Here is a 25,806-nt window from a genome sequence, read left to right as displayed (position 1 = left end):
GGGAGCCCGTCTCGTTGGTGTTTCATGCTGGTCCCCAGAATCCTGCTGCTTCCCTGGACCAGATCCTGAGGTTGCTGACTGCAACACCCTTCATTATCAAACCCATTTTAAATATATATGCAGTGGATGTGGCTACATGATAAATGTGTGTGTGTAGAAATGAAACCACCAACTGATATTAACTCAATGTATTAGGTTTGGGTTTTTTAAATGAGCATGAAGAGATGCATCAGGAGATTATTACAAAACTTATTTTTGGGTTTGGGAGATATTATTCTATGGCATGGAACAATATCCTATACAAGTCCTACAAGAACTGCTGCTAATACAGAATTCAAGTGTAAAATATTACTTTAATTATTCCAGATGGCATTTCCACGTACTTTTTCTTTTGTGTGTGTGTGCATGTGTGCTTGTACACGTACGCCCTCCGGAATGAATGCCCATTATCATGTCTCTTTTTAGAGCTTCTGTTTCAAAAACATAATGCATAATCAGTTTGATTATTTGACAAGCTGTTTCATCCTTTTACTCTTTTTTTTTCTTCCCAAGCAATTTTCTAGGTCATGTTTGTGTTAGGTCTTCCTTAAAAAAAAATAATATCAGGGAGATTTTATGCAGAATTTCTTTCAGCCAGCAATTACAGTCATTGTTTGGAGAACTAATTTAGAATTATATTTCTAAATAATTAGTTGTTCTTTTTTTTTTTTTTTTTTTTTTTTTTTTTGTTAGAAAATCAGAAATCCATTTAGGCAGTGGGGATTTAAGCTATTCATAGAATACTTACAATACAGCCTTCAAGAAAAATGGAAATAGCTATAGTTAAGATTTGTTCAGTTCAACTTCTTTCACCAGCATCATTCAACTTTCAATCTTCAGTGAGATGAATTATAGGAGAAATTGTTTCTAAAAACATACTTTAAATATTTGAAATTAAATCCATTCAAGTAACAATATCTACTTTTTTATCTTGAGAAATGTATTTGGAAAGGATGCCCCAGGCTTACATTATACTCAAGATACACTAGAAATCTTAACTTTTATTGAACGCAGAACCACAATTCCCAAATTGTTCCAGTGGCAGTTAAAAAATAGTCTGATGCTGAATTTTAATGGACTCAGTTAGTGACTTTGAGAATGACACTTCTCCTTGATCATTCTTTCTGGCATCAAATCTGGTAGGTGCACGCTCCAGGGAAGGAAATCCTAGCAAACCTACAAATTAGTATTCCTCATGCAGTGGAATGCCTTCCAACACAGATCCCACAGCTGGCAAAAAGGAAGAGGCTGGATCTGTTTAAAAGATATCAAAGGCAATGGAGTTGTTCTCAGCTGCTCTACAGGATATCCTCAGTGAAGCTGGGAAGTTCTTTAAACCCATCTTTATGGTTTGGTTGCTATTGTTTAACATTTATTTTCACAATGCTCCAGCTCTGATCCCTCAGATGAAACCTTAGCACAGCCATCAGTAGTGTCCCAGGGCTGGAATCTGATTTCCAAGTTTTGAATGTTCTCAATCCAAGCTGGAGGCAAAGGATGCTGTGGATGGTTTGTCAGTGTCCTGAATGCTATTCTCTGTCTTCCACAAGACCCATTTCACTCCTAAAGATCTATGGTGCTTGAGAGTTTTGGGGTTGTTCAGCCTAGAGAACGGTCTAGAGAAGTCTAGGACCCCCTAGAGAAGTTTCTGGGGACATCCTGGAGCAGCCCTCTTGTACCTAAAGTGGGTGGAAATGACAGCAAATAGGGGAGGGACTATTTATCAAGGAGAGTTGTGATAGGAAGAGGGGGAATGGCTTCAAATTGAAAGAGCAGGTTTAGGTTATGCATTAGGAAGAAATTCTGTACTGTGCTGGTGTTGAGGCACCAACAGTTCAGGTGAAACAGCTGGCCCAAAGAAGCTGTGGATGCTCCATTCCTGGAAGTATTCAAATCCAGGTGGGATGGGGCTCTGAGCAACCTGGTCTAGTGGAAAGTGTCCTTGCCCATGGCGGGGGCTTCAAAGTTGGTGATTTTTAAGGTCCTTTCCAACCCAAGACATTCTACGAGTCTGTGATTTTATTATGAATTTTGATCTAGGCAGAAATTGATCACAGGAAAGTAATATAATAATACCCCTCTGCCTAAAAGTTATCTTAAAGAAAAATGAATCTCGTAAAGTTTTCCTGAGACATTCAGGTGGTGTGGCAGTAGAAATTACCAAAAAAGAAACAAGAAAAAAAAAAAGGCTATGTAAAAAGATAATTATGTGCTGTCTAGAAAAGACTACTGTACAAAAAATTAAGCCTAGGGCCACAATATAGCTAATGAGGAGACATTAAAATCCTGAATAGCTGTCTCATTCACCAGGCACTACTCATCCAGGTTGCTTCTGGAGGCAAACAAGCTCAAGTAAAAATATCAAATAGTAACTTGTGTATGAGGCAATTTCATTAGGGATTACTTCATAAGCATGTATGCAATGAAGACACATAAAGATAGGCTAAGTTCAACAATTTACAAGAACAAGGCCCCCTACCTTTAAGTACTGGCTTTGCTCACTTAACAACTTTTGAACTTTCCTCTGTAGAACTTACCTACATATAATTAACTGTAAATCTAACATATGACTGCTGCTTTTCATAGTTTCATGTAGAATGTCTCCTTTTTATTAACACATTCTTGTACATCAAGAAGATTTCACCCAACAAAAGAAAGCATTAAACGTTGATTTAACATATCTGCAACGTTATTATATTTTCATCTTAATGTTTAGACATAGTTAGAAATGTATATTAAACACTAAATGTAACTTTTGGATTACTGTTGTATTTTCTCCATCTCTCTCATAAAGTTGTAGGCATAACTGAGCTGGATAGGGAGCACATGAAGGGCACTAACCCACCTCTGTCTGCAAAATCTCACTTGTAAACATGAGTTTACCATCAATATTACTATTACTATACAAAATTACTAATTTGCTACTAAATTACTATTGGAACAGAATTTTTCCAATGCCTAAATAATTGGTGTCTTTATTCTAAGCTCAAGAAAGCTTTTGTTCAAGTAGCATCTCCCTTATCAGAGCTTGTTGATGTACCTCCATTGGCAGAACCAAACTGAGACACATAAAAGATATGAACAAAACTATGGAGTGACTTTTGAAGTCTGCTTAGGCACCATAATAACCATCTCTGACGTTCAATGAACTGAGTTATTCCTGTGCCTCAAAAAATCCATCCAAGGGAGAAAAGAGGAAGATCATTTTTACATATATTTATATTTCTGAAAAATAAAGAAGTTATTTTTTGGGAATATGAAGGAAAACAAGGACTGATGTGATGACCCACTCTAAGGGGAAGGAAGCACACGCTTCTCTGGGCCTCTACAAAAGATTTTAATTTCATGAGGACATTAGCTATGAGTGAAGACTGGCAGCTGACAAGTCTAGAGTATGTCCTTTTCTATCCTTGTAATACCACTGACCATCACTATTCCTTCTTATAAAGGATGTGCTCCTAAAAGGCATATTGGTTCTATAGTAATTATCTGATATTCTAAACTTCTCATACAATATCCTCCAGATATTTCAGTTTTCAAGAGGAGATCCTGTAATGTTAGAATTCACAAAAAGACTTTCTTAGGTTTGACCAAGGCCTCAGAGTCTTATTTGAATGAAGCCTTGGTCAGACTGAGTATTTATGACAAGTAAGAAACTGGGCTCATCTGGGCTGATCTGTCCTGACATAAATCCAGATTCCTGTGCTTTTTTAGCCATGCACCATGGTGCTGCTACAGCATTCCTCATGGCACTTTTAATTCCATATTCTGTGTTGATTTATCCCAGTTCTCTCAGTGTTGGACTGTTAGGGTGGCACCAGGGTGACAGTGACAGACTTTTTTTTGGGGGAAAAGAGGCAATCACTGTCAATACTTGGCATTAGCAGCCCTCCACAATGTGGTATTTCAAACTGGCTTGGAAAGCACCCTGAGGTGTACAAGGACAAGCCCTGCAAAACCCTGCAGCATGGGGCCACAATGACCTTGCACCCTCAGGCACGACACAACCCCTAATCTCTCCAATACAAGCAGCACCCCAGTCAATCTGTTTACAGGACAGCAAAAGCAGCAGGTTACCTAACTTTTTGTGTCACAGAGGAGTCTCTCACCCAATCCATCTTGGAAAAGCCTACGCTCATGCCTACAATCGCAGCCAGAGGCAGCTTTGTTCCCACAGCAACAGACGCAACTCCTATAACATGACCCAGCTTTTTGGCAGTGCTCGACCTCCTTCTGCCCGAGCCCTGACTCCAACCCTGGCAAGGTCTGCTGAGAAGGGGTTGCTGTGCAACCTGACTGCTTCGCAGCCATCCTTGGCAGCTCAAGACAGCACTCCTCAGTCAAGGCATGCTTTGATGACTGGATCCATGCATTTTTCTGCAAGGAGTCATTTGTTCCCCTAGCAGCTAACATTTCTGGCTGTATCTTGTGTGTGATCAGGCACAGCTTCCTTCCTCTCATACCCACTGGAAAACAACTGTGCCTATCTGAAATGTTTTTGTGTCAGGTTACAGGGCTGCAGACAGCCAGGATTCAAGAATACACGGGAGAGATAAAGGCCTGGCAGGAGAGGTTTAGGGCTCAAAATGTTCCATGCGCTAGCCAGAGTGTTTCCTCTTGATGCCTGCTTGCTTTTCACTGCTTTCTCTTCCTGCCCCCACCTCCTGAACAGCCCCATAAAGCCAGCTTCTCCCTCCAGCCTAGACTTCTCAGCTTTCCAGTTCAATTTCAAATATTTCAGGATATCCTAGGTGGGATTTGGGGACAGGAAGCACATCCCTGTTCCCCTCTCTTTCCCATACTTGCATAGCTGAGCTCTCCATTTTACTCCAACCTGGCTTCTGCTCCAGGGCCTTCTGTATGTGTGAGGCAGCACATTTGGAGGCAGAGTGGATGTCTTGAAGGTCCTGCTGAGGCTCCTACTCAGCCTGTGGGGCAGCTGTTTGCTACCTGTGGCTACTGTGAACTGGCAGAGTCCTTGAACCTGTGAAGCCAAGTGGTTGATAAAATTTGAGCACTTCTATACAGTGTAATAAATACCCTGTATTTTGATTCCGTTTCTCAAGGCCAGTGACCATGCCAGTAAAACTAGGATATTACTGCAGTATTTCTTTTTTCTTGATTTGACTTTTATTTCTTGTGCAGGAATGACAATAAATATATCAAAAAATGAAAAAAAAAAAAAAGGTAACAGTAACAGATGGAGTTCACTAATTGCTCTGTTCTCAACTTTTTTTCCCTGAAAAGCAGAGGTATTCAAACTTATTCAGATCAAGACATTCAGGCTGGCCATTGCTCAGTTGCAGATTCTCATGCTTTCCATGACAGTAATTTTAGGACATCATACACGGTAGTATTAAATACATCCCGACGTCAGAGACTTAATTTGAGCATGATTCCTGATCAGGAGTTGGCTTCACAGGTGATGAAAACAGCAGGTAGCAGCGACACGATCTCGTACTCAGCTGTGCTGCAGCTCAGGTGGAATCCACTTGGTGAAGGTCCAGAGAGTAAATCTTACAGGGAATGGCTGAGGGAGCTGGGGTTGTGTCGCCTGTAGAAAAGGAGGTTCGGAAGGGGACCTTAATGCACTTTGTAACTCCCTAAAAACAGATTGTGGCCAGGTGGGGGTCGCTTTCCTCTCCCAGGCACCCAGCGACAGGATTAGGACACAGCCTTAAGCTACGCCCGGGGACATTTAGGCTGGACATCAGGGGGAACTTCTTCACAGAAACCAGCAAACAGAAAACTTGTAAACTTTTTAAACCCTTGAGGTCCCGGCAAAAGCTGCAAAGAAGTTTAGAACTCCCACCGAGAAGCCCCACATCGGCCCGCCCCGCTCGGCCCTCCGCCCCCTCAGGCCCCGCCCCGCGCGGGGTCGTTGCTATGGGAGCCGCGCGGGGTCGCGCACGCGGCGGCGGCGAAGATGGCGGCGCCCGTGTCGCTCTGTCACATCGCCTGCTGCGCCAACCGGGCGGGCGGCGGCGCCGTGGCCTGGGGCCGCTGCGGCCTCGTCGCTTTCGGCAGCTGCCACGATGTCGTCCTCTACGACCCGGCGGTGAGCTGATGCGCTCTGGGGTGGGGCCGGGACCGGGAGCGGGAGCAGTCCCTCACTCTCGGTGCTGTCCGTCTGTCCCGCAGGTGAGGCGGGCGGTCGCCGCCCTCCGCGGCCACACCGGCAGGGTGAACTGCGTGCGGTGGGTCCGCCGGCGGGACCGCGGTGAGTAGCGCGGCCTTGCACCCGCCGTCCCCTCGGGGACGCGGTGCCGCGGTGGGGCCGGGGCCGGTTCCCCTCGGGCCGCGGGCGCTGCTGCCCTTGAGGGGGAGAGGGGACGGGGGAGGCTCGGAAACAGCGTGGCTGCGCTCTACACTGAAGGAAATAGGGGACTGCGACGCTTGCAGTGCATCCTTTCGCCTTAAGCCCAGCTTCCCAGTAGTGATTTTAACAAAATCGGTTAGTTTGGAAAATATCTCTGAGATCATCGAGTTCAAGCTATGGCCCAACACCACCGTGTCAACTAGACCGTGGCATTGAGTGCCACGTCCTTGCTTTCCTTAAATACCTACAGGGACAGTGACTCCACCACCTCCCTGGGCAGCCCATTCCAGTGTCTAAGCACACTGTCTGCGAAGATATTTTCCCCCAAACTAAACCTCCCCTGGCGCAGCCTAAGTCTGTTCTCTCATCCTGTCACTTGCTACTTGGGAGAGGAGACCGAGCCCCACCTGTCTACTCCCTCCTTTCAGATGGTTGTAGAGGATGATAAGGTCTGCCCTGAGCCTCCTCCGGGCTAAACACCCCCAGCTCCCTCAGCCACTCCTTGTAAGATGCATGCTCCAGACCCTTATCAGCTCTATTGCCCATCTCTGGACCTGCTCCTGCACCTTAGTGCCCCTCCTGAATTGAGGGGCTCAGAACTGGGCACAGTACTCGAGATCTGGCCTCATTTTAACAGGTGGGTCTGTAGGAATGTGACCTGCCAAACCCAGATGAGCTGCCTGCTGGATGAGGGGATCTCTGCTCCCGGCCCCACAGCCAAGGGCACCCCAGGAGGATGTTTGCCTGGTGCTGCGGCAGCTCACACAGGTCGATGGCTTGTGCTGCTTGTTCTGCTATCAGTCTCTTTAGTAAGGTTTGGAGTTTTGTGTGTTTTGACTTTGTAAACCGATTTCCAGTGCCTTTTCAGCAATCTCTGAGTATGAAGCTCTGAAGTTGCATAGAGGTTATGTGGTCGTAAAAAAGAATCTTTTGATAGATAGAAACGTTTGAGACATTTATGAGGCTTTTGCTGGATAGTAATTCCAGGATTTAACATTGCTTAGTGCAGGCTTTTCATAGGCATCTATTTTGCCCTTAGGCATTTATGGAAACTCTCCGAAAAAGAGAAAAGTGACTGTTGATTAGACTGTCAATGTAATACGCTGCTTCCTTTTTTTGATGAGTACTGAGGTGCAAACATTAGTTTTTAATAGTGATATAAACTGCCATCTTTTCAACAGGTTGCACTAAAACATATTCTTCTTAAAAAATATGAAAATAAACTATTTTCAGGGAACTTGGGAATTAAAATTTCTTGTGAAGCTTTGAATTCTGTTTGTTTAGATTTCTCTTGCTTTATTTTCCTATCTTCCAAAAAGACCAAACAAAACCTCAGAATATTAATTTACACTGTTGGATTTGTGAGTCTTTTGGAAAGGTATTTTTATCACTTTCATACAGAACTTTAAATAGTCCTGTAAATTTTCTCTTTATGTTTTGTTAGGAAATATTGTTGCTCTTAACGTGTTTTGCACAGTGTATCTTCTATTAACCATAATTTATTTTGGTGAAAGCTTTGGTTACCAGTGATATTTTTTGAGTAGTAACTAGCAGAACTGCTTATGTTGCTGTAACAAACTAACCAAAACATATTTTTTAGCGTCTGAAACAGCATTAATTTCTGGTGGATCTGATAAACAACTTATTCTTTGGGAATGGAAAGATACAGTAACATGGAATAATCAGGTAAGCAGGAATAACCTCTTTTCAAACCTCCCTCTGCACTAGTTCCTCACATACCACAAATTATCTATTTTGTCTGTATTTCTGGTTCATACTATTAGTTTCACTTTGAGTGTTTTTGGAGTTTTTTTAAAATTGAACCCAGTGTGTATATCCTGGAAAATGTTGTTACTCTGTCTTGCTGTTTTACTATATATGTTGTTTCTTCTTTTCTGTGGTTCATCTTTTTCAATCAGCATTGGTAAAGAAATTAACTAACTTGTCAGTAATTGAGTGGATTTGTTTATGTGTCTGAAAGACCCTGTGTTTCTGTTCTTGACTTATCAGCTTTCTGATCTCACATGGCAGTTTTGTTTAGACCACCTTAAAACCTTGAAACCATGAGGCCCATTGTGAGCTGGCATTTTCTGTACCCTTTAGTTTCCTTATATCCATTTCTAGTGATTTCCAGTCAATCTGTGCAACAGTGTGGCGTTTGTATATAGATAGTCTTACCAGGAAGATACCCAAGTTGGAGTAGATGTTTAACAAAAATGAAAATAAAAAAATCTGTGCAGCAATTGGCTTTTGTCAGAGAAATGGAGAAAAGTAAGGAGACATGCTGATTTATTATTTGCACTGTAAAATGCAAGGCAAAAGATTCAGTGTTGTGTGAAAGAGCCTTCAGAATTACCTCAAATTTTGATGAATAAAACACTTCATTATCTAGCTTTTAAAGTCTTTCTTATTAGACACTGGATTATGAATGGCTGTGCAGGTAACCCATTTCATCATCTGTCTCAAAGGAGGTTATGAGACTTGGCATTGTAAATTGCATGAGAATGTATTGTAGGGGGAAATGAACCTACTTTGATGGGGGAAAGTTCTCAGAAATGTTATTTCTGGTCCTGATCCATTGTAACTGTTCATGCATTTATTATAGTTAACTTACAGACTTTTTAATAAATTTTTTATGCTGATGTGGTGCACAGTCATATGGCAATAATTTCAAAAGAATGTGGCTAAATGTGCATGTTTTAATGGCAGTTCTAGACTAAATTCTTAAAAACAAAGTTCTGTATTGAACTAATGAAAAATTTGTAGTGGGGCCTACCAGGCTGTATTTTGCAAAGAAGTGTCAAGGCTGTCTATGATAAAATTTGGATAAATGCTGGAGGACTTCTTGTTGCAGAATTAAAAGCTTGTCATTTTGATCTTTGTGTTTATGAGGAATAGATTGAAAATTGAATCACCTGTCTTCCTTGTCTAAATATATTGGTTTTGTTTTTTTACGTTGGCATTTTCAAGGAGTACAGAGCTGTTTTGGTTTGTGAAAATATACTAAACATTGCTGCTAGAGCTCCTGTAGCTGCTGCTTTTTCCATTGTATTCTCTGCTCTGTCTCCTTCACTAAGGCTCTCCAAACTTTTTTTGAGATGTTCTTTAGGGTGAGGGACAAGAGAATGAGGAAAAGGAAGGAAAACTGCTCTTCCTAACTTCTATACTGTTTCCAGCTTCTCTCAAGGAAGGGTGAGGTTTGTATAGTGTACACAGGAGCATTTAATTCTGTTCAGCTTTGAGCAAAATCTTACTGAGTTAATATTCATTGCTGTACCTCTTCTCTGGGTTTCCTGGAATATGCTCTAGCTTAGGCATAGCTTGGCAGACACACTGCCATTGCAGGTATAGAACACATTTTCAGTATTATGTTTTTTCCTAAAAAGGATTTAAAAATTCTCCTACATAAGTTACTGGAATTTAAAACTTCGTAAAATTTTCTCATGTGTTCAGCTTGTGAAAAGCATTCCTCTCAAAGGCCACACGGAAGCTGTTTTTGCTGTGGACGCTGTCTACCAGTCAGATGAACCTGATTTAAATCTGCTGATAGCTTCTGCAGCCTCTGACTCTACTGTGAGAATCTGGTCTTGGCATGGTTCTGAAGGTAACATTTTTTTAAAGTTAGGGATAACATACTGGCTGAATAAGAATGATGAGTGCTTATCCGTTAGGTGTTAAATACTAACATCTTGCAATGCAACTACATTGATTTTTCTTTAGACTTTAGTACATCAAAGCACTGCATTACTCTTTGAAAGCCTTGGGTCAGATTTGTTCTGCAGAATGATTTCTTTCTATTTCATCAGGGATGTGCAGCCTGAATTTACTTTTTTAAAAAAATATGTATTCAGATTATGCTAATCTGAACCATTGCTTTGCTCTGTAATGTGGAGGCAGACTGGCTGTATGCATGTGTGAAGTAAAATTAGGTAGTAAAATGATTAATGCTGGCATTAGAAAGGTGAGGTTTAACAAGTCACTTGTTTTTTTTCTATTGACTTGAGTTCAGTGATGTTTGGGATAACGGGATCTTGACCTTCTGTTGCACTAGGCCCTTGCATGGAAATACAGGAAAACAGCATTCTAAAATACATGAGAAATACATTGGGTAGATAATAGAGATTTAAGGTGTTATTTGCTGGTTGAGTTATAGTGAACGGCATTTCTTTAGTTACTTTCTTCCTTCTCTGGTGTATTTGAGGATTTTATATTGCCTTGCCTACATGAGAGAGGTGGCTGTTGCCAATCTACAGTCCCATGTTCCAGAACGCATTTTTGGTACTCCCAAAGAACCCTATGAAGTCCTGTCTTTTCCATTTTGTCTTGCTGGTGTGGGTTACAGTGACAGAGGTCTAATTCTTCTGCTGTAGAGAGTTTTTTTTTTTGGGCTATACTCTTGTTTATTTTGGTCTGGATGGCTTACTCTAGTTTAACCATTTCCAGGATCTCAGGGATGTTCGCAGGTTTTTGCTCATCTCTCTAGCTGCTGTTGTAGCAAATGGATTCAGTTTTATCTCCCTGTGTTGTGAATGCTGTTGCCACAGGATATACTTTATAATATTTATTGCTTCTGATGTGTTACCTCAGTGAAGCTGTATAGATTTAATACTTAGTATTATCTTCTAACTCAACTAACTGGATGAATTGTTATGGCTTCACAGAAGATGATATTATTGTTTAGGCTTCTGAAAAAAAATGTAGATTTTTTCAGCTTCTTAAATTAAAAATGGATGGGAAATTTTAACTATATAATATAGAAGGAAATGACAGTGTAACTGTAATAGTTACAGTGTATGAGATCAATGATGTCTGTTCCTGTTTTCCAGCTAAATGCATTGAAATTCTGCAGTTTGGAAATGGATTTGTTATGGATGTCTGCTTATCCTTCTTGCCTGGCAGCGATGGTAAGTAAAGCTGCACATCTTGAATATCAATGCAGGAAGAAAAATCTAAGAAATCCCCCAAAGGGGCTTTAATTTGACTGTCTCCAGACCTGTGTGCCACAGTTTTTGTTTTCTATGAAATCTGCTTAAGCTGATTCTTGTATCTAAAGATCTTCTCTGAACTCTTCTTAGTAAAACACGGACTGATTATAATGTCTTCAAAATTGCAGATGGTGTTGTTTAGTTGAACTCTTGAGATGGAAAGCTTTAAAACAGGGTAACAGTGCTGTAAATGAATGGGATAGGATGATGCTGTTAGTTCCACCTGCTCCTTGTGGTGCTACTGCATGTATTTGTTTTTGTTGTTTGAATTGAGGGGCAAGATTCAGATAAAATCTGAAGGCCTGCATTGAAAACCATAGTTTCTGAAGCTGTGTTTGTCACCTGTTCAGTCTTAAATGTGGAAAAAAATGAGATGCTGAACTACTTTAACCTGACTGCTCAGTATGGTTTTTGTAGATTTCTATTAACAGAAAAGATGTTAGATGTTTTAGGCTGCCACAGACATTCTTTTTGTGCAAATAGGTAGAAGCTATTTTTAATAAAGCAGATGTATCCTTAAGCTAGATTCATGTGTTGAATTGAGTTTGTGTTTAAGTATCATTAGAGGCTTTCACCTGGATGGAGACCTGCCAGGCTCACAACTGAAAAAGTGCTTTCTTTTTTGATTTAAGAAAAAATTTTCTTACTGTATATGGAATTTTCAGCTCTTTGCTGCATGCGTTCCACACTGATGTGTTGTTTTGATTATATGTCTACAAGCATACTTTATTCTTAGGCTTTGATAATTCTGGGAGCTATGAAAGCTGTATCAAGATGTGTTGTCCCATTTGGAAATGCCAGTGTCAGTTTTCAGAGCATGTCTGATATCAAAAGCAGCATCTGCACCATGAAAGAACATTTACACCTCTCTCTCCTATAAATACACTAACAAGTGCTTGTTGAGATGAAGTTAAAAGGTTTGAGGGTAAATTAAAATCATTACTGCAAGTGTGAATATTCTTTAGAAGTGAAGTGCCTGTGGTGTCTATAACATTCATATTGCAAAACAATAGGTTATACCTTCATTTATGATACTATACAGGTAAGAAATTCTCAGTGTAACACTCTAGTAGTGCATCTGTTCAATGTTGAAATCATGTTGTATATAAGAGAAGTAACCTTACATTTGGAAAACACCATAAATTAAAATTATAGTATTAGTTCCTAAAATTAAATGTTTCTTTTAATGGTGGAATAACAAGGATTTTGTTTTCCAGAGTCCCAAAACCAGTGTTGCTTAAAGTTACATTGAAAGTGGGACAGTCCTTTATTATGAACTCTTCTCATCCCGGTTCAGATTAGTTATCTAAAGCAGTACAGTGCTCATAAACTGAAAAATAGTTCTTTATTTTTCTTGAGAACTGAAATTATTTTCATTTTGCTTAATTTCAATTTGCACAAAAAACTTCATTTTGTATGGAATTAAAAAAAAAATTCTAGACATTTGCTTTTTTTGTTCCAATTTCAATACGAATTACCTCTGCTGCTAAAATTGCCAATAAACAATTTAGATTTTGAACCATAAATGTATAGAAATATTTCCTGTAAAATCTGTAAAGGGCCTTTTAAATAAAGCATAGTCAGTGTTTTCTCCCTAAACCTGATACAGTAGTCCATATAGCTGAGGAGTATGTTAATTCTGAAATCTAAATAAAGTAGCTTAAAATATATTATTAAAAATACCACTGCTGAACATTTGTCAGAAACATTAATCTCAAATGGCAATTTGGAATTTTAATGATCTTCAGGGAAAAATGATCTATGATAAATTTAGGAGTTGCTCAGAAATCTTTATGAAGGCTAAAATTTTCAGCTGCAGAGAAATTCAAAGAAGCTTTTCTCTTGAGAACAATCTGCATTTCTTAAGTAAGGAGCTAAACACAGAATTAGTTTTCTGAAAATCATAAACTACATTTCCTCAAGCATTTACAGTAGCCTCTAATTTCACCAAGAGAAGAAATTTGAGGCTTGCAAGTTAGCCAGTGGAAGTCAACTACTACTCAAGACTTGAGTAGTCTTGAGTGAAAAATGTTTCGTATTCTTGGGTACAGATAGTAATCTGTCTTCCATTTTTTGTCTTTTTATTTGCTGTATAATAACTATGCTAACTCCATCTAAACCTGTCTTAATTGGTTTAGGAACTTGAATTACCTTATTTCTGAGTAATTTGTTTTTGTTCCTTCCTTCTTCTGTGTATTTTCTTTATGTCCTGCCTGTTGATATCAACAAAATATAGTTAATTGAAAACTCTAATACTTGAACTTCCTACAGATACATGGGCTTGAGGCAAACTACTCCTTTCAGCATCTTAAATATTTATAGATATTATTTGCATGTAAAAATAACTTTTGAGTTCTGTGTTCTTAAGATACTAATTTATTAGGTAGCTAATGTAGAAAGCATTGAGAAAGTGTTATCACCTTGCCTGTTAGTATTGTAATATTTTGACATATTTCTATATTGATTTTACATTATTTTTATTTTTCTGTATCCTAGAATATTAGATCTTGTTAAAAATTAAGATCTTCTTTTCCTTTTTAGTACCAATACTGGCTTGTGGTGGTGATGACTGCAAAATAAGTTTGTTTGTACAGCAGAATGGTCAGGTAATTACAATTTTTGTCTCTTGCTCAGAGCATTACTGAGTTCTTCTGCTTCTTTTCAAATGTGCTGTTGATTTTTTTTAAGTTCTTTAATAAGTCTTTTCTGTCTCTACATAGCCATTGCATACAACAACCTTTTTTTCAAATAGTTCAGCCATTTTTCTAGGTAATGATGAAATGCACATACAGAAGACTGAAGTTGAATTCAGTACATGAAAGTGTTAGTATTTCTTGATTGGTTTTCCCCTATGTGAAGATAGCCTGTTTCTCTTTCTACTGATACAAAGTGGCTGCAACTGTCTTTCTATATTAAGTGTCCAGGCATTGAGTTGTTCATATGGAAATGATGTTACTTTCTTTCTATAAATTCTTATAATAAAAACTGCTATGACCTCTATCTGAGGAATTTTGTTTGTTGCTAAGTATGCCCTTTATGCTTGACTGCTTTTGAACATCAAAAAAAAATATTTTTAGGAGTATCTGATCTTATAAAAGCACACATTTTTCATGTGTTACGTGTATTTGGAAGCTGGCAATTTTTAGGTTTTCATACAGATAAATATTGCTTTTCAGCAGTAGAAAAACATTATGTCCTCTCTTGCATCTGTTCAGAAGTTTTGTTAGACTCTAAAGCATGTGTTGAATGACTGTTTTCCAAAACAGAACTCAGTATAATTTATTTCTTTCTCTCACTCCCTTAAAAAAAGTCTTCAAACCAAAATGCTCTCCCACTGCACCAGTGAAGCTACCATTTAGAACACCTCTTTGAAAATGGCATATTTAGAACCACTTAGTCTGTTGCATTTGCTCAGACACACTCCCTTTAGAGATTAAAGAATAGATAATACTTTTTTTTTTTTTTTTTTTTTTGAGAGAGATAAAAGCTCTAGATAATTTTGCCAGTTTGTGCTGCCATGTAGAGTAATAAGATTTTTTTGGTTCCTGTTGATGTCAGTAGAATAAGTACTTCATCCCTTTCTTCTATGTTTTGTTCATAACAGGGTATTCTAATGAAACTTAAAGGGCTCTGAGGGAGGACGAGGCATCTTTACCTAGCTAATTCAGGCTACTTTTTGGTAAACTCATTAATTTTACAGTCAAAATGTATTTATTCATTAAAAACTGGTTTTTAAAATTGAGTGGGCATACTTTGCATCTTTTGAGACTCCCTACCCACAGATCTCTTACTGTGTTAAATAGTAGAGAGAAAATTAACTCTTTGCTTTTGTGACTTGTTGGAAGAGGGTGTTGACTTATAAAAGTATCCAGAGAAAAATCTTTCAGAAACCATAATAATGTCTTCCTGCTTTAGATACAACATCTACAGATGTGGCCTGTGGAGGGCAAGTAAGTAAACCAGCAGATTAAATTAGATTTTTAAACCAAAACATTTCTATTTGAGCTCTGTTTTTCTGACAAGGTGGTGCACTGTGTGTTTTGGATTCCACTCAAATACTTTGGCATAGTTGAGAAGTGGAATAGGGGGATGAATCAGATAATTCAGGCTCTTTCTAATCTGTAGAGATTAATAGCTGCATAGAGGAGAGATACCACATCTAGTGTCTGCTGGAGGAAAAATGAGAAGACTTGGACCACTATTGCCAAATTCACCAAACTGCTACTCACCTGTTCCTGAAAGAGATGTACCCAAAGTGTGGGCAGGGTTAGTTGTGCAGAGTGTGCTGGGCATGTCCACAGCTTCACTAGTTGTGCTACCTACAGAACAACTTTATTCTTTGCTTGAAAGGAAAGAGACCACATTGCTGCTAAGCAGCAATATTCAGAGATTAGGTAAGAGGCATGGGAAAGCTTGTGAAGTAGAGTCAGACCAGGAGGTTTTGTTAGATTTAACTGTTGGTACTGTAACTTCTTTTGTATCCAGTGAGGACCAAGTGGAAACTGAAACAGAAGAAATATGAGACTATAAAAACAATATCTGTAAAAAAGAGAAGAATGACAGCTCAAACTACTGGTGTATATATAGCCTAGACAATAATGGAAACTTTGACCAAATCACCTAAAAATAATGTGCATCTGCACAAACCTTTATATTGATTCAATTTTAGAACTGAATACATCTGAAGAAACGAATATAGGATGCCAGGAGACATAGACTTCAAAGAAAAGGGCAAAAACAATACTAAAAATCCTACTCCTTGCTCAGTTTCAGTTAACAGTTTTTATTTTTATGGGAAACAATTTCTTGAAAACTTTGACTGAATCATAGAATCTTAGAATATCTCAAGTTTGAGGAGACCCATAAGGATTGCTGGGTCCAACTCCTTGCTCTTCACAGACCCCCTCAAACTAAATCATATGACTAAGAATGTTGTGTTCCTCATGCTTTGTGGCATCATCCTTCTGTATATGGTAATCACCCTTGTGTTCACCTCTGTTTTCCAGCCACTGTACTGACACTGCTCAGATGGGTGCAGGGTGGAGGATGACATAGGGATGGGAAAGACAACAGCATGAGTTTCTTGTTTAAGGGACTGGATGCATTTACAGAGGTTTGGGTGTATCTCCTCACCAATGAGGCCTCATACACCATCTGGTGCTGGTATTACTGCTGTGAGTCAATATGAGGTAATTAAATTCAGCAGCCTCTACCTTAAATCATGTGAATAGTTCAATGAGACTATTCAATGTAAGCATATAAAAATAAAAATTAGTACAGACTTCTAGCTGACTGGTTAAGCATGCTTGTTCTGCAGCAAAAAAAGAATGGCATACTTGACTTAAAGCTAAGTAGTACCTAAAAACCTGTTTGGGAAATGACTTAGAAATCTGGGCTAGTATTAATAAACTCAAAGTAATTAGTTTTACTCTTTTAAAGGAAAACAAATGGCTGCTTTTCTTAATAGATCTCTTTGATGTAAGATGAGGAAGGCAATTAAAAAAAATCCCTACACTGCAACACCTTGAAAAGGGAAAAAGATTAGGTATGTGTTTAGATTAATATTAGGGTCAAGTTTCAGGAGATACACACGCTGTTTGGTGTAAAAGGAACCAAGAAAGGGAAAGATGGTAGCAGCAGTTCAGCCTAAACCAGTCTTTCAGTTAGAAATAAACTCGCCAACTAATTTTGATGACTATAAAACACATAGCATTTTTTCAAAGATCATATAAATTAACAAATAAATGTGTTTAATCTGTTATCTGAAATTGCTAAACATTTTTTTATGCATTGCCAGAAGCATGTCATCCTCAGAAAAATCTTCATCTCACTTTCTGGGCTGTTCCTTCCTGCCTTTACACATAACCTGTTGGGTGTTTAACATAAACATCTGTCTGGAGTGCCCCACCTGGAAGTGACGGTGGTTGCAGAAGTGACCAGCCAAATGAGGCAGCTGTGAGAACACATTCTTAAGACCTGAACTTTCTGATTTGGAAGTATATGATCAGCTTGGTCTGATCATGTATCCTGTTCTGGTCATGTATCTCATCTATAGATAGTTGTGCAATTTTAGGGGTGGTTTACAAGGGCATGTAGTTACAGAAGGGGAAATGGCTTCAAACTGAAAGAGGATAGGTTTAGAGTAGATATTAGGAAGAAATTCTTTACTGTGAGCATGGTGAGGCACTGGAACAAGTTGCCCAGGGAAGCTGTGGATGCCCCATCCCTGGAATGGCTTGAGGCCAGTTTGGATGGGGCTTTGAGCAGTCTGGTCTAGTGGAAATGGTCTGGTCTCTCTAGCTTATGGCTGGAGAGGGTGTATCTAGATGATCTTTAGTGTCCTTTCCAAACTAAACCATTTTATGATTGTGACTGCAGATGTGTGATGAGGAGAGGCAGAGTAATATTTTTTGATGGGGAGGTTGTTTTGGAGAATATCAGAAATATTGGACCAAGAGAGAGGTACCAATTCCTGAGTATGGATTTTTTCATACACATACAAATTTTTCCTTTATTTTTTTTTTTTCCTGTCATGCATTGGAAGAGAGACCTCAGTTGCAGACTTGTGCTGGTAGCAGTGGCTGTCATTTAGTCATAGCTCTAAGTAGGCCTAGGTAAGGGATTTAGTAGAATATAATGCCAGAAATAATGTGATGAGTTATTAATACTAAATAACACTAGTGTTTTAACTTTAACAGTTACTTCAGGCATTAAAATTCAACTTGGAATAAAAAAATGTCATGGAAGTAGGGCTGTTTCTGGGCAAAGAAAAGCAGAAATGGGTTAAATTGTAAGTAAGAAGTAAAGAGTTGTACTTGAATCACAATAACCAGCAGTTCTTGATGTGTAGCTTCCTTAGAAATTTTGTCAATAAACTTAAGAAACAAAGAGAATATTTCCAGTACCATAACTGATTCTTATTAATCATATTCTATTACAAATTTATTCTTGAAATAATTTCAAAGCATTTGCTCTTCTTTTTATAATTGATTTTACCTGTATTCATTTTCTTCATCCTCTGCAGTTGCATCCACTTCACACAAATATGAGAAATTACTTGTCATGTCAAATTTGCATTGTTATTCTTTGTGTACCACAGTAAGCCTGATAAACTTTAAAAAAAAATAAAATTTTTCATAGAGAGACTGTAGCCTCTTGAAGGTGTGCACCTTAAATTCACATCCTTTCCTGCTCATATGTAGGAAGTGCCATAATGTTACATGCACTTATCCAATGGTGGTAAAACCAAAAATGCTCATCTTGTATCTGTGTGTAAATTACAGTCCTTAGTAGTGGCTTATTTTTTTTCCCTATTTCAAATAATAGAAGCTATAAATATAAAAGACTTGGAAAAAAACCCAAAAAACTTACTGCTGGTATGTGCATGGTAATTAGGTGGTTTTCTGTGATATAACATACTGGTTTTTATTCAGTTTCAGAAAACGTTAATACTCCCTGGCCATGAAGATTGGATAAGAGGCGTTGAGTGGGCAGTCTGTGGTCAGTATGAAAGATTAATGAGGTGGAATAGTGGTTTAATGGCAGTACTAGTGTTTTACCCCTCCAAAATATGACTTTGATGCACTGTAGCACCTAAGCTCTTTGGTTGTGATTGTTTTTCTTAGATGGTGGTAGTTAATATTAAAAATAAAGATAAAACTTTATATCCTTTTAAAACATTTTTTTTTGCTTGTTTCAAGTATGTTTACCTGACTGGTAAATGCAAACAAATTGGAGTTTTAGCAACTTGTCAGTTTCAATAGACAAATGTCTTTATCTGAGTGAAGAAGAGTTGGCTGCTTTTTCCAAGTGTGGAAAGTAGAGGGAAATAGTATGTTTATCTTTTCCTGCTTCCCCCCCCCCCTTTTTTTTTTTTTTTGGGAAATTAAGAGGAGAATCTTTTCAGACATCAACTAATCAAATAGTTATTGCAGTGGCACACACAAAAAAAATGAAATTGGAGGATGATACAAACCTGGAGAAAGAAAAGGATGAAAGGAGATTTTGACAAATATTGAGACTGATAGAATTCCAAAAGCAAAGGCCATAAATAGTAGGGAAGTATAACATACACAGTGCTTACCATATCTTCCGCATCTTACAAGCAGGAACATGTTTATACTGCATTATAAAATAATAGAGAATTTGAGTGGAAAATTGAATTGATGTTTTGAAATAAAACAGTGGATTTTTTTTATGATACTGTGTACAGTAGGAAAAATTGGGATAGTGCTGTTAAGTGCGTGTGTAGAAAGATGGTAGGTTAATCATGGCAGTGGTTGCAATGAAAATGTAGTTCTATTTTATTTTTTTTTTTCTGGTAACAAAAAGGTGAAGACCTTTTCATAGCAAGCTGTGCTCAGGACTGTTTGATAAGAATTTGGAAAGTATGTACAAAACTAAAGAAACCTCCAGAAACTGAAGATGATTCCATAAAACTGAAAGAGAATGTGTTTACTGTTAAAGGTAGGTAACAGCAGTAAAATTCTCTGGCACAACTTTTCACTTGTGTATTTTTTCATGGTTCCAGGGAGTCTGACAAGGTGGTTACCACCTAATTTGATTTGTTTTGTGTTGACTGCACTATCTTTAGCTGTTAAAATAGCAGAATTACTGTTTTAAAGACAAAAGTTAATGATGTATTACAAGAAATGGTAAAGCAGTGAGGGAGCTTAATACCAACATGAGTTGTTATTGTCATGCATATTCCAAATGCAATGTGTAGGACACTTATTTGTCTGTGGGAGAGAAGCTGTTGTGGAGTTCTCCAGTTTAATAGCTTACCTTTAATTTTCTTTCTAGCTCAATGAATTAAGAGGTGCTGTTAGAAACATAATGGAAAGAACAGATAAGTATGTGCAGGCTTACTTTATGGTCATTTAACAAGCTTTTAAGCATGGTAACATCAGATTCTTGCATTGCTGACATTGTAGGATAAATTGTTCAGCAACCTAGTTAATATAATGAAGTGTATATGATATTATGTGTAAAAAGTGCTCATGATACTTCCTGCAAATCCTGATTCATTGTTTGAAGTATCTTAATGCTTGTGTTTTCAGTCATTTGGAGACACAAATATGCGTAAGAATATGCATAATGCCAGTTTAGAGCATATATTTCAACGCTGCTTGAGAGTTCTCTAGGGCTTGTGAGAGACCCCTCTGAGGCAATACACTGACCTGTGATCATCAATCTAGTACTCAGGGCTTGTGCCAAAGTAGAGTTTCAAGGAGCTGTTCAGTGTCAGGAAGCTTTTGAGATATCGGTAGATGTTGAAAGCAGTTGATTATTTTTACTAAAGATATCAGAAATGACCTGGTCTTTCTTGGCTTTTAGAAAGAAATATGTTTTTCTCTGGTTTGTGGTAGATGGTGACATATCATATGCAGTTTCTTTGGAGTCTGTGTTGGCTGGTCATGAAAACTGGGTGTATGCAGTTCACTGGCAACCTTCGTTTTCCAAAGGTGAGAAGATATCAAACACATCACTAATGTTAAGTGTCCTATACATAGGGTACAGTCACGTGTCTCTGTATTGTGTTTGCATGTTTGCTTGTTCCTGTAGATGATGACAGTCTTTAAATTCGGCAAGTAATGTTTTATGAGTAAACAGATGTTGCTTTGTACTCATGTTTTCTTTAAGGAATGAAAATAAAAAACAGAGCTGTAAAGATTTTATTGTCATTGATGTGTTGGTTGTGGTGTACAAATTAATGTAGTTAACCAGTATGAATTAATAACGCTAATAGGTTACCTTGATACATGTATTTGAAATATCTGTTCTTCAGAAGGTAAGGATTACCTCAAGAGCTCTCCTTTCTTTTTAGTGGTGTCGATTCCTGCAGTGTCAGTTTTCTCCAGTGTGTAACTTTAAGGCATTAGTGCAGACTCCCATTGAAGCAGTGTTATTTATAGTTTAATTTTGCATTTTGCTCTAGTAATCTTTCTTTAGAAATCCTTAAATTCTGACAGACTTGTTTGCGTATTGATTTGCTGTTATGTGTCTACTTGGCGTATAAGGGAAGGAGATTCTTGATTTGACATTGCACAATCAGAACACCCTTGAATATTTGTACTGGCAAAGATGTCTTTTTTTCTGATGCATTTTAGAGTTACTGGTGGCAGATGACTTCAGCAGTACAAAGGACAGCTTAGCTGGCGTATGTACAACACTTGAATAGCAGAGTGCCATTAGAATGTCAAAATACATAGTGAAAGACACAGGACTTGCTTTAAAAATATTGGTTTAGTTATCTGGTCCTTAAACCTTTCTCTTTTTTTCTAAATTAGACACCAGTAAAAAATTTAGCCTTTTAGAAAAAGTTTTAGGGACAATGTAGGCCTGTCAGCCTTTCACGGCAATCTGAAAACTGTCCTGTTAGACCATGAAGTTTTCCAGGTGCTTCTGCATACATGAAGCTGCTTGTGTTCTGTGGCCTGCCCAATGCTGGGATCCCCAAAATAGATTTCATTAGAGGCAAACTGATCTGAGAGACATATTCTCAATGCAGAAGGTTGGTTGGGAAATCTGTTGCAAACATATCACCTCATGAGATGCCTGCCAATATCTCTATTAGCAAGAAAAGTTCTTCAGTGGTTTTCCTACAGGTTTCACAACTGGTGATGAACCAGTTCCCTCTTTCCCATTCTGTGTTGGCCTCTTTTCTGGAGTGTTTCACTGCATATTTGGGAGCAGTCCTGAGTTACTCTATGTGTTTCAGGGTTCTAGAGTCTGCTGAAGTCAGTAGCAAATGAAACAGTGTGGGGAAAAAACTCAAGCAGTGATTACTGGGTAATTATTTTAAACTGTAAATCTCTCAGTGTGGGGAAAAAACTCAAGCAGTGATTACTGGGTAATTATTTTAAACTGTAAATCTCTCAGTAAAACTTAAGGAACGGAACTGAGAACTGCTATGCATTCTCTTTGTGAAACTCTAGCTTTTCCTCCAAATTATATTTAATTCAAAGTAAGTTCAAAATAAGAAAACTGTGGAATATGGTTGTTCTCATGTACATATTTTACTTTTTCTTTGGGTGATTATGGCTGAGAATACATTATCTCCTAAAGAATGCCTGGCAAGAATGTAGAGCCTGTAAATTTGGCATATAAGAACTGCATTGCATATCTCTGATGCTGAACAATTTTTTTAATGTGTTTGTATTTCAGAATCACCTAATTTCTTTAGAAAATGTGCTCCTAGGTTGTAGGGTAATAATTTTCCTTGTACTGTAGATGGCAGCATGAAACAACCAATGAGGATATTATCTGCATCAATGGACAAAACTGTGATCATCTGGGAACCTGATAAAGAATCTGGAGTCTGGCTAGAACAGGCAAGTGTCAGTCTTACTCACAATATGTAATGTATTCAAGCTGTGTTTCTAGCATCATGTGTGTACTGTAGGGAACAAAAACTCTCTAAAATTCTGGCACAGAAAGGCAAAGTGTTTTCTTGCAAAAATACTCATTCTGATGCTATGCTGTGAATAAAACTGTGTTTAAAAAAAAGGGGATACACTATGATTTTTATTGCTTTCTTGATTTCTTATTGTTATACTGAGGAGTTTATAGGGATGTTTGTGCTCAACTCTCATTCACAGAGTACAAGGCAGGAGCTGCATAGTAACACATGCTATGTACTCCTGGTAAGAGGAAGAAGAAACCCTCTTGAACTATTTGCAGTTCATCCTTGTGGGAATGTGACCTAAGCACTTACTACAGAGCAGCTGACAAGCAATTCACAAGCCTGGTTTTACTCACAGTAACTTGATCATTGGCTGTGTCATTAGGTTTTTCTTCCATTTGAGCTGAATACTCGTGTGTCACTCATGTAGTATTCTGAATGCTGTTCTGATGTGGATCATCCTAAATAAACAAGCAGTACAACCAGATTTCTCTAGTGCTTTGATGTTTTTTCAGCTGACCTGCTTTTCCAAATTGCAGTAGTTCAGTTGAAGTTGTTTGTGTTGGGTTATGCTGCCATTGTTTGTGACCTTTTATATTACAAGGAAAGTTCCAGTCATCTCTTGGGTGAAAAAGTGAGAATTACAGTAGGTTATTTAATTTTTTCTCTGTTTCATTGAAAAGTTCTGATGTTTTTGTGCTTGAAGTAGAATTTAGTTCAAAAAGGGCAATCACATAGAGACACCATCTGATGTCCCTAGGTGTAACACATAGTTGTGGCTAAATTCACAAGCTTCTAAAAATGTGTTGTGCAATAAAGCTTGTTTCAAGTTGTGATTCTTTAATTTTACATTCTCTTTGCATTGGTTTGACCACAAATGTGAAGCTTCAAGTTCAGACCAGACATTTTAACTGCGAAAATCCATTTTGCATCAAGAGAGGGAAATCTGAGCTGGAAGCCTGCAGGGAGGACGGGCACAAGGGGAACATCCCAGTTTCTCTCTTTCATCATGATATGATGAACAAGATGTCTTCAGAAATTCATCCCTCTGCTCAGGGGTGAAACTAGAACTCTGCCTCTAGCGTGGCATATCAAAGTCGCTTCGAGTAGTATTTTTGTTGAATGCTAATAAAATGGAACTGCTAGTGCAGTGCCATTTAAAATGGGACATTGGTTCATTTAATTTTGATCTTAAAAGAATGGGGGAGAGAAAGAAATTGTGGTTTTATGTCTTAAATAGAACTTGAAAATGTAACTTTATTAATCTTTTAATAAAATTTAAAAAGTGGAAGGGCACTAGAGCAACTGGAAGGCCTGTGTGTATGCATGCATACATAGAAGTCTTAAGAGAAGCACAAAACAGAGGCCAGAATGTGCCACAGAAGGAGCATAGATCAAATTGCAGGTGTTCATGGGGAAACGGGGAAGTGAAAATCAGCTAGGAAATCTTGGAAATTAAGTAAGAAAAAAAAAGTAATTGGGAGCTATGGTTTCCTTGGACCATTTTTCTGTATTGTGCAACAGAGCAGTAGCCAGGCAACAGATGATAAGAAACTTGCATCCAACAGGCTGGACTGAAACAGAACATTTGGGTTTGCACGTCATCTGATGTAGTGTTTTCTTTCCCTTGGGGGATCCTATCTAGAGATGTCTATGAAGGGAGGCTCCATTCGATTGGCGTGCAGCTTTAATCCCCATGGCATTTCAGTTCTCAACTTTTCAATTAAAATATTCTTTGAATGTGTTTGTGTGTGTAATGTGAATTCTTGTCTATAGGTAGTTTTTCATCTCATGAAGTAAGAATTATTTTGTAGGAATGGAAGGCCATTTTCAAGGATATTTCACTTATTTTCATTAATTTAGGTACGGGTAGGTGAAGTGGGTGGCAATACTCTTGGATTTTTTGACTGCCAGTTTAGTCCCGATGGTTCAATGATCATTGCTCATGCTTTTCATGGAGCACTACACCTTTGGAAACAGTCTACAGTTAATAAGGTATGTTGTTTTTTTTGTTAATAGTCTTATTAAATTAAAAAAATTGTACTTTTAAGTAATTTGAGGTAAATTTCTGTTATTAATAGAAAAGTGTAACAGTATAATTTAAAATTAGTGAGTGAAATAGTCCTTTTCTGAATGAAATATTCTGTAGGAGTCTCACTCCTGCACAGAAGGGAGGTGGAAATCCTCCAGGCTCTAAACCCTGTTTTTTACCTGTGAGGATCATAAAGTCAGTTGAATAGACTGAACTCCTTTGTGGTTGTGCTTTGTTCACAGTTCACAACACAAGTTTCTTTCAGATGGGAGCAATACATCAGTATTTTTGTCTCTTCAGCCTCTCTTGAGTTCTAATAATTTGCTGTTCACAAATGTCATTTTCTTCCTTTCTTAATTAGCACATTGATACTTTTATTTTGCATAGAATGTGTCAATCAAAAAGTCCTTACTTCTTTGTGGAACTCTTTTAATAGAAAGAATGGACTCCAGAAGTTGTGATTTCAGGACATTTTAATAGTGTAGAGGATGTAAAGTGGGATCCAGAAGGAGAGTTTATCATCAGTGTGGGCTTTGATCAAACTACGAGGCTCTTTGCTCCATGGAAAAGGAAAGAAGAGATGGAGGTATGATCTTCAAGGATTTTGTGAGTGCAGTTAAGGGGGCTTGGTCAGTCCTGAATTTGGAACAAGTTGTCTGAATATAATTCAAACCTTAAAAGTTCCCCAAGCTATCATCTGTTTAAAACAGCTCGGTTTGGTAGTTGAGTGTGTGCTGTTTTCACTTTGAAAATATTAGTGGCAGAGTTTTTGCAGTCACACAGTATTATAGCAGTTCAGTCCTGAGTCCAAGTCCAGATTACCTTCAGTTAGTGTTTTTCCAGAGTCCTGGAAAACAGGCTCTGCAGTAATTCAGGAGGAATACATGACTGGAACTAATAAGCACTTATTGCAGTGTTTAACAACTGGCTACACTGCTGTAGGTAATCATAAAGAAACTCAGCTTTGGTTGTGCTTTTTTACATGAACATAATCTAAATAAAGTTCTCACTGTATTTTTAACATTAA

At 38.2% G+C, this 25,806-nt stretch overlaps 1 protein-coding gene across 1 annotated transcript in view; it reads left to right on the top strand.

Moving 5' to 3' along the window:
• Window positions 1-5,940: 5,940 nt before the first annotated feature.
• ELP2 (elongator acetyltransferase complex subunit 2) overlaps window positions 5,941-25,806 on the top strand; it is a 36,333-nt gene continuing 16,467 nt past the window's right edge. The window contains exons 1-12 of the mRNA XM_058832900.1: window positions 5,941-6,097; window positions 6,181-6,259; window positions 7,959-8,044; window positions 9,812-9,962; window positions 11,185-11,262; window positions 13,885-13,949; window positions 18,777-18,843; window positions 19,675-19,809; window positions 20,712-20,807; window positions 22,576-22,676; window positions 24,611-24,742; window positions 25,216-25,365. Coding sequence (XP_058688883.1) covers window positions 5,966-6,097; window positions 6,181-6,259; window positions 7,959-8,044; window positions 9,812-9,962; window positions 11,185-11,262; window positions 13,885-13,949; window positions 18,777-18,843; window positions 19,675-19,809; window positions 20,712-20,807; window positions 22,576-22,676; window positions 24,611-24,742; window positions 25,216-25,365 — 1,272 coding nt within the window. The 5' untranslated portion in view covers window positions 5,941-5,965. The remainder of the gene's footprint in view (window positions 6,098-6,180; window positions 6,260-7,958; window positions 8,045-9,811; window positions 9,963-11,184; window positions 11,263-13,884; window positions 13,950-18,776; window positions 18,844-19,674; window positions 19,810-20,711; window positions 20,808-22,575; window positions 22,677-24,610; window positions 24,743-25,215; window positions 25,366-25,806) is intronic.

The sequence above is a fragment of the Poecile atricapillus genome, chromosome 2, assembly GCF_030490865.1.
Source record: "Poecile atricapillus isolate bPoeAtr1 chromosome 2, bPoeAtr1.hap1, whole genome shotgun sequence".
Taxonomy (NCBI): Eukaryota; Metazoa; Chordata; class Aves; order Passeriformes; family Paridae; genus Poecile; species Poecile atricapillus.
Note: the sequence above shows the minus strand (reverse complement) of the source record. Positions and strands in the feature narration are given on the sequence as shown.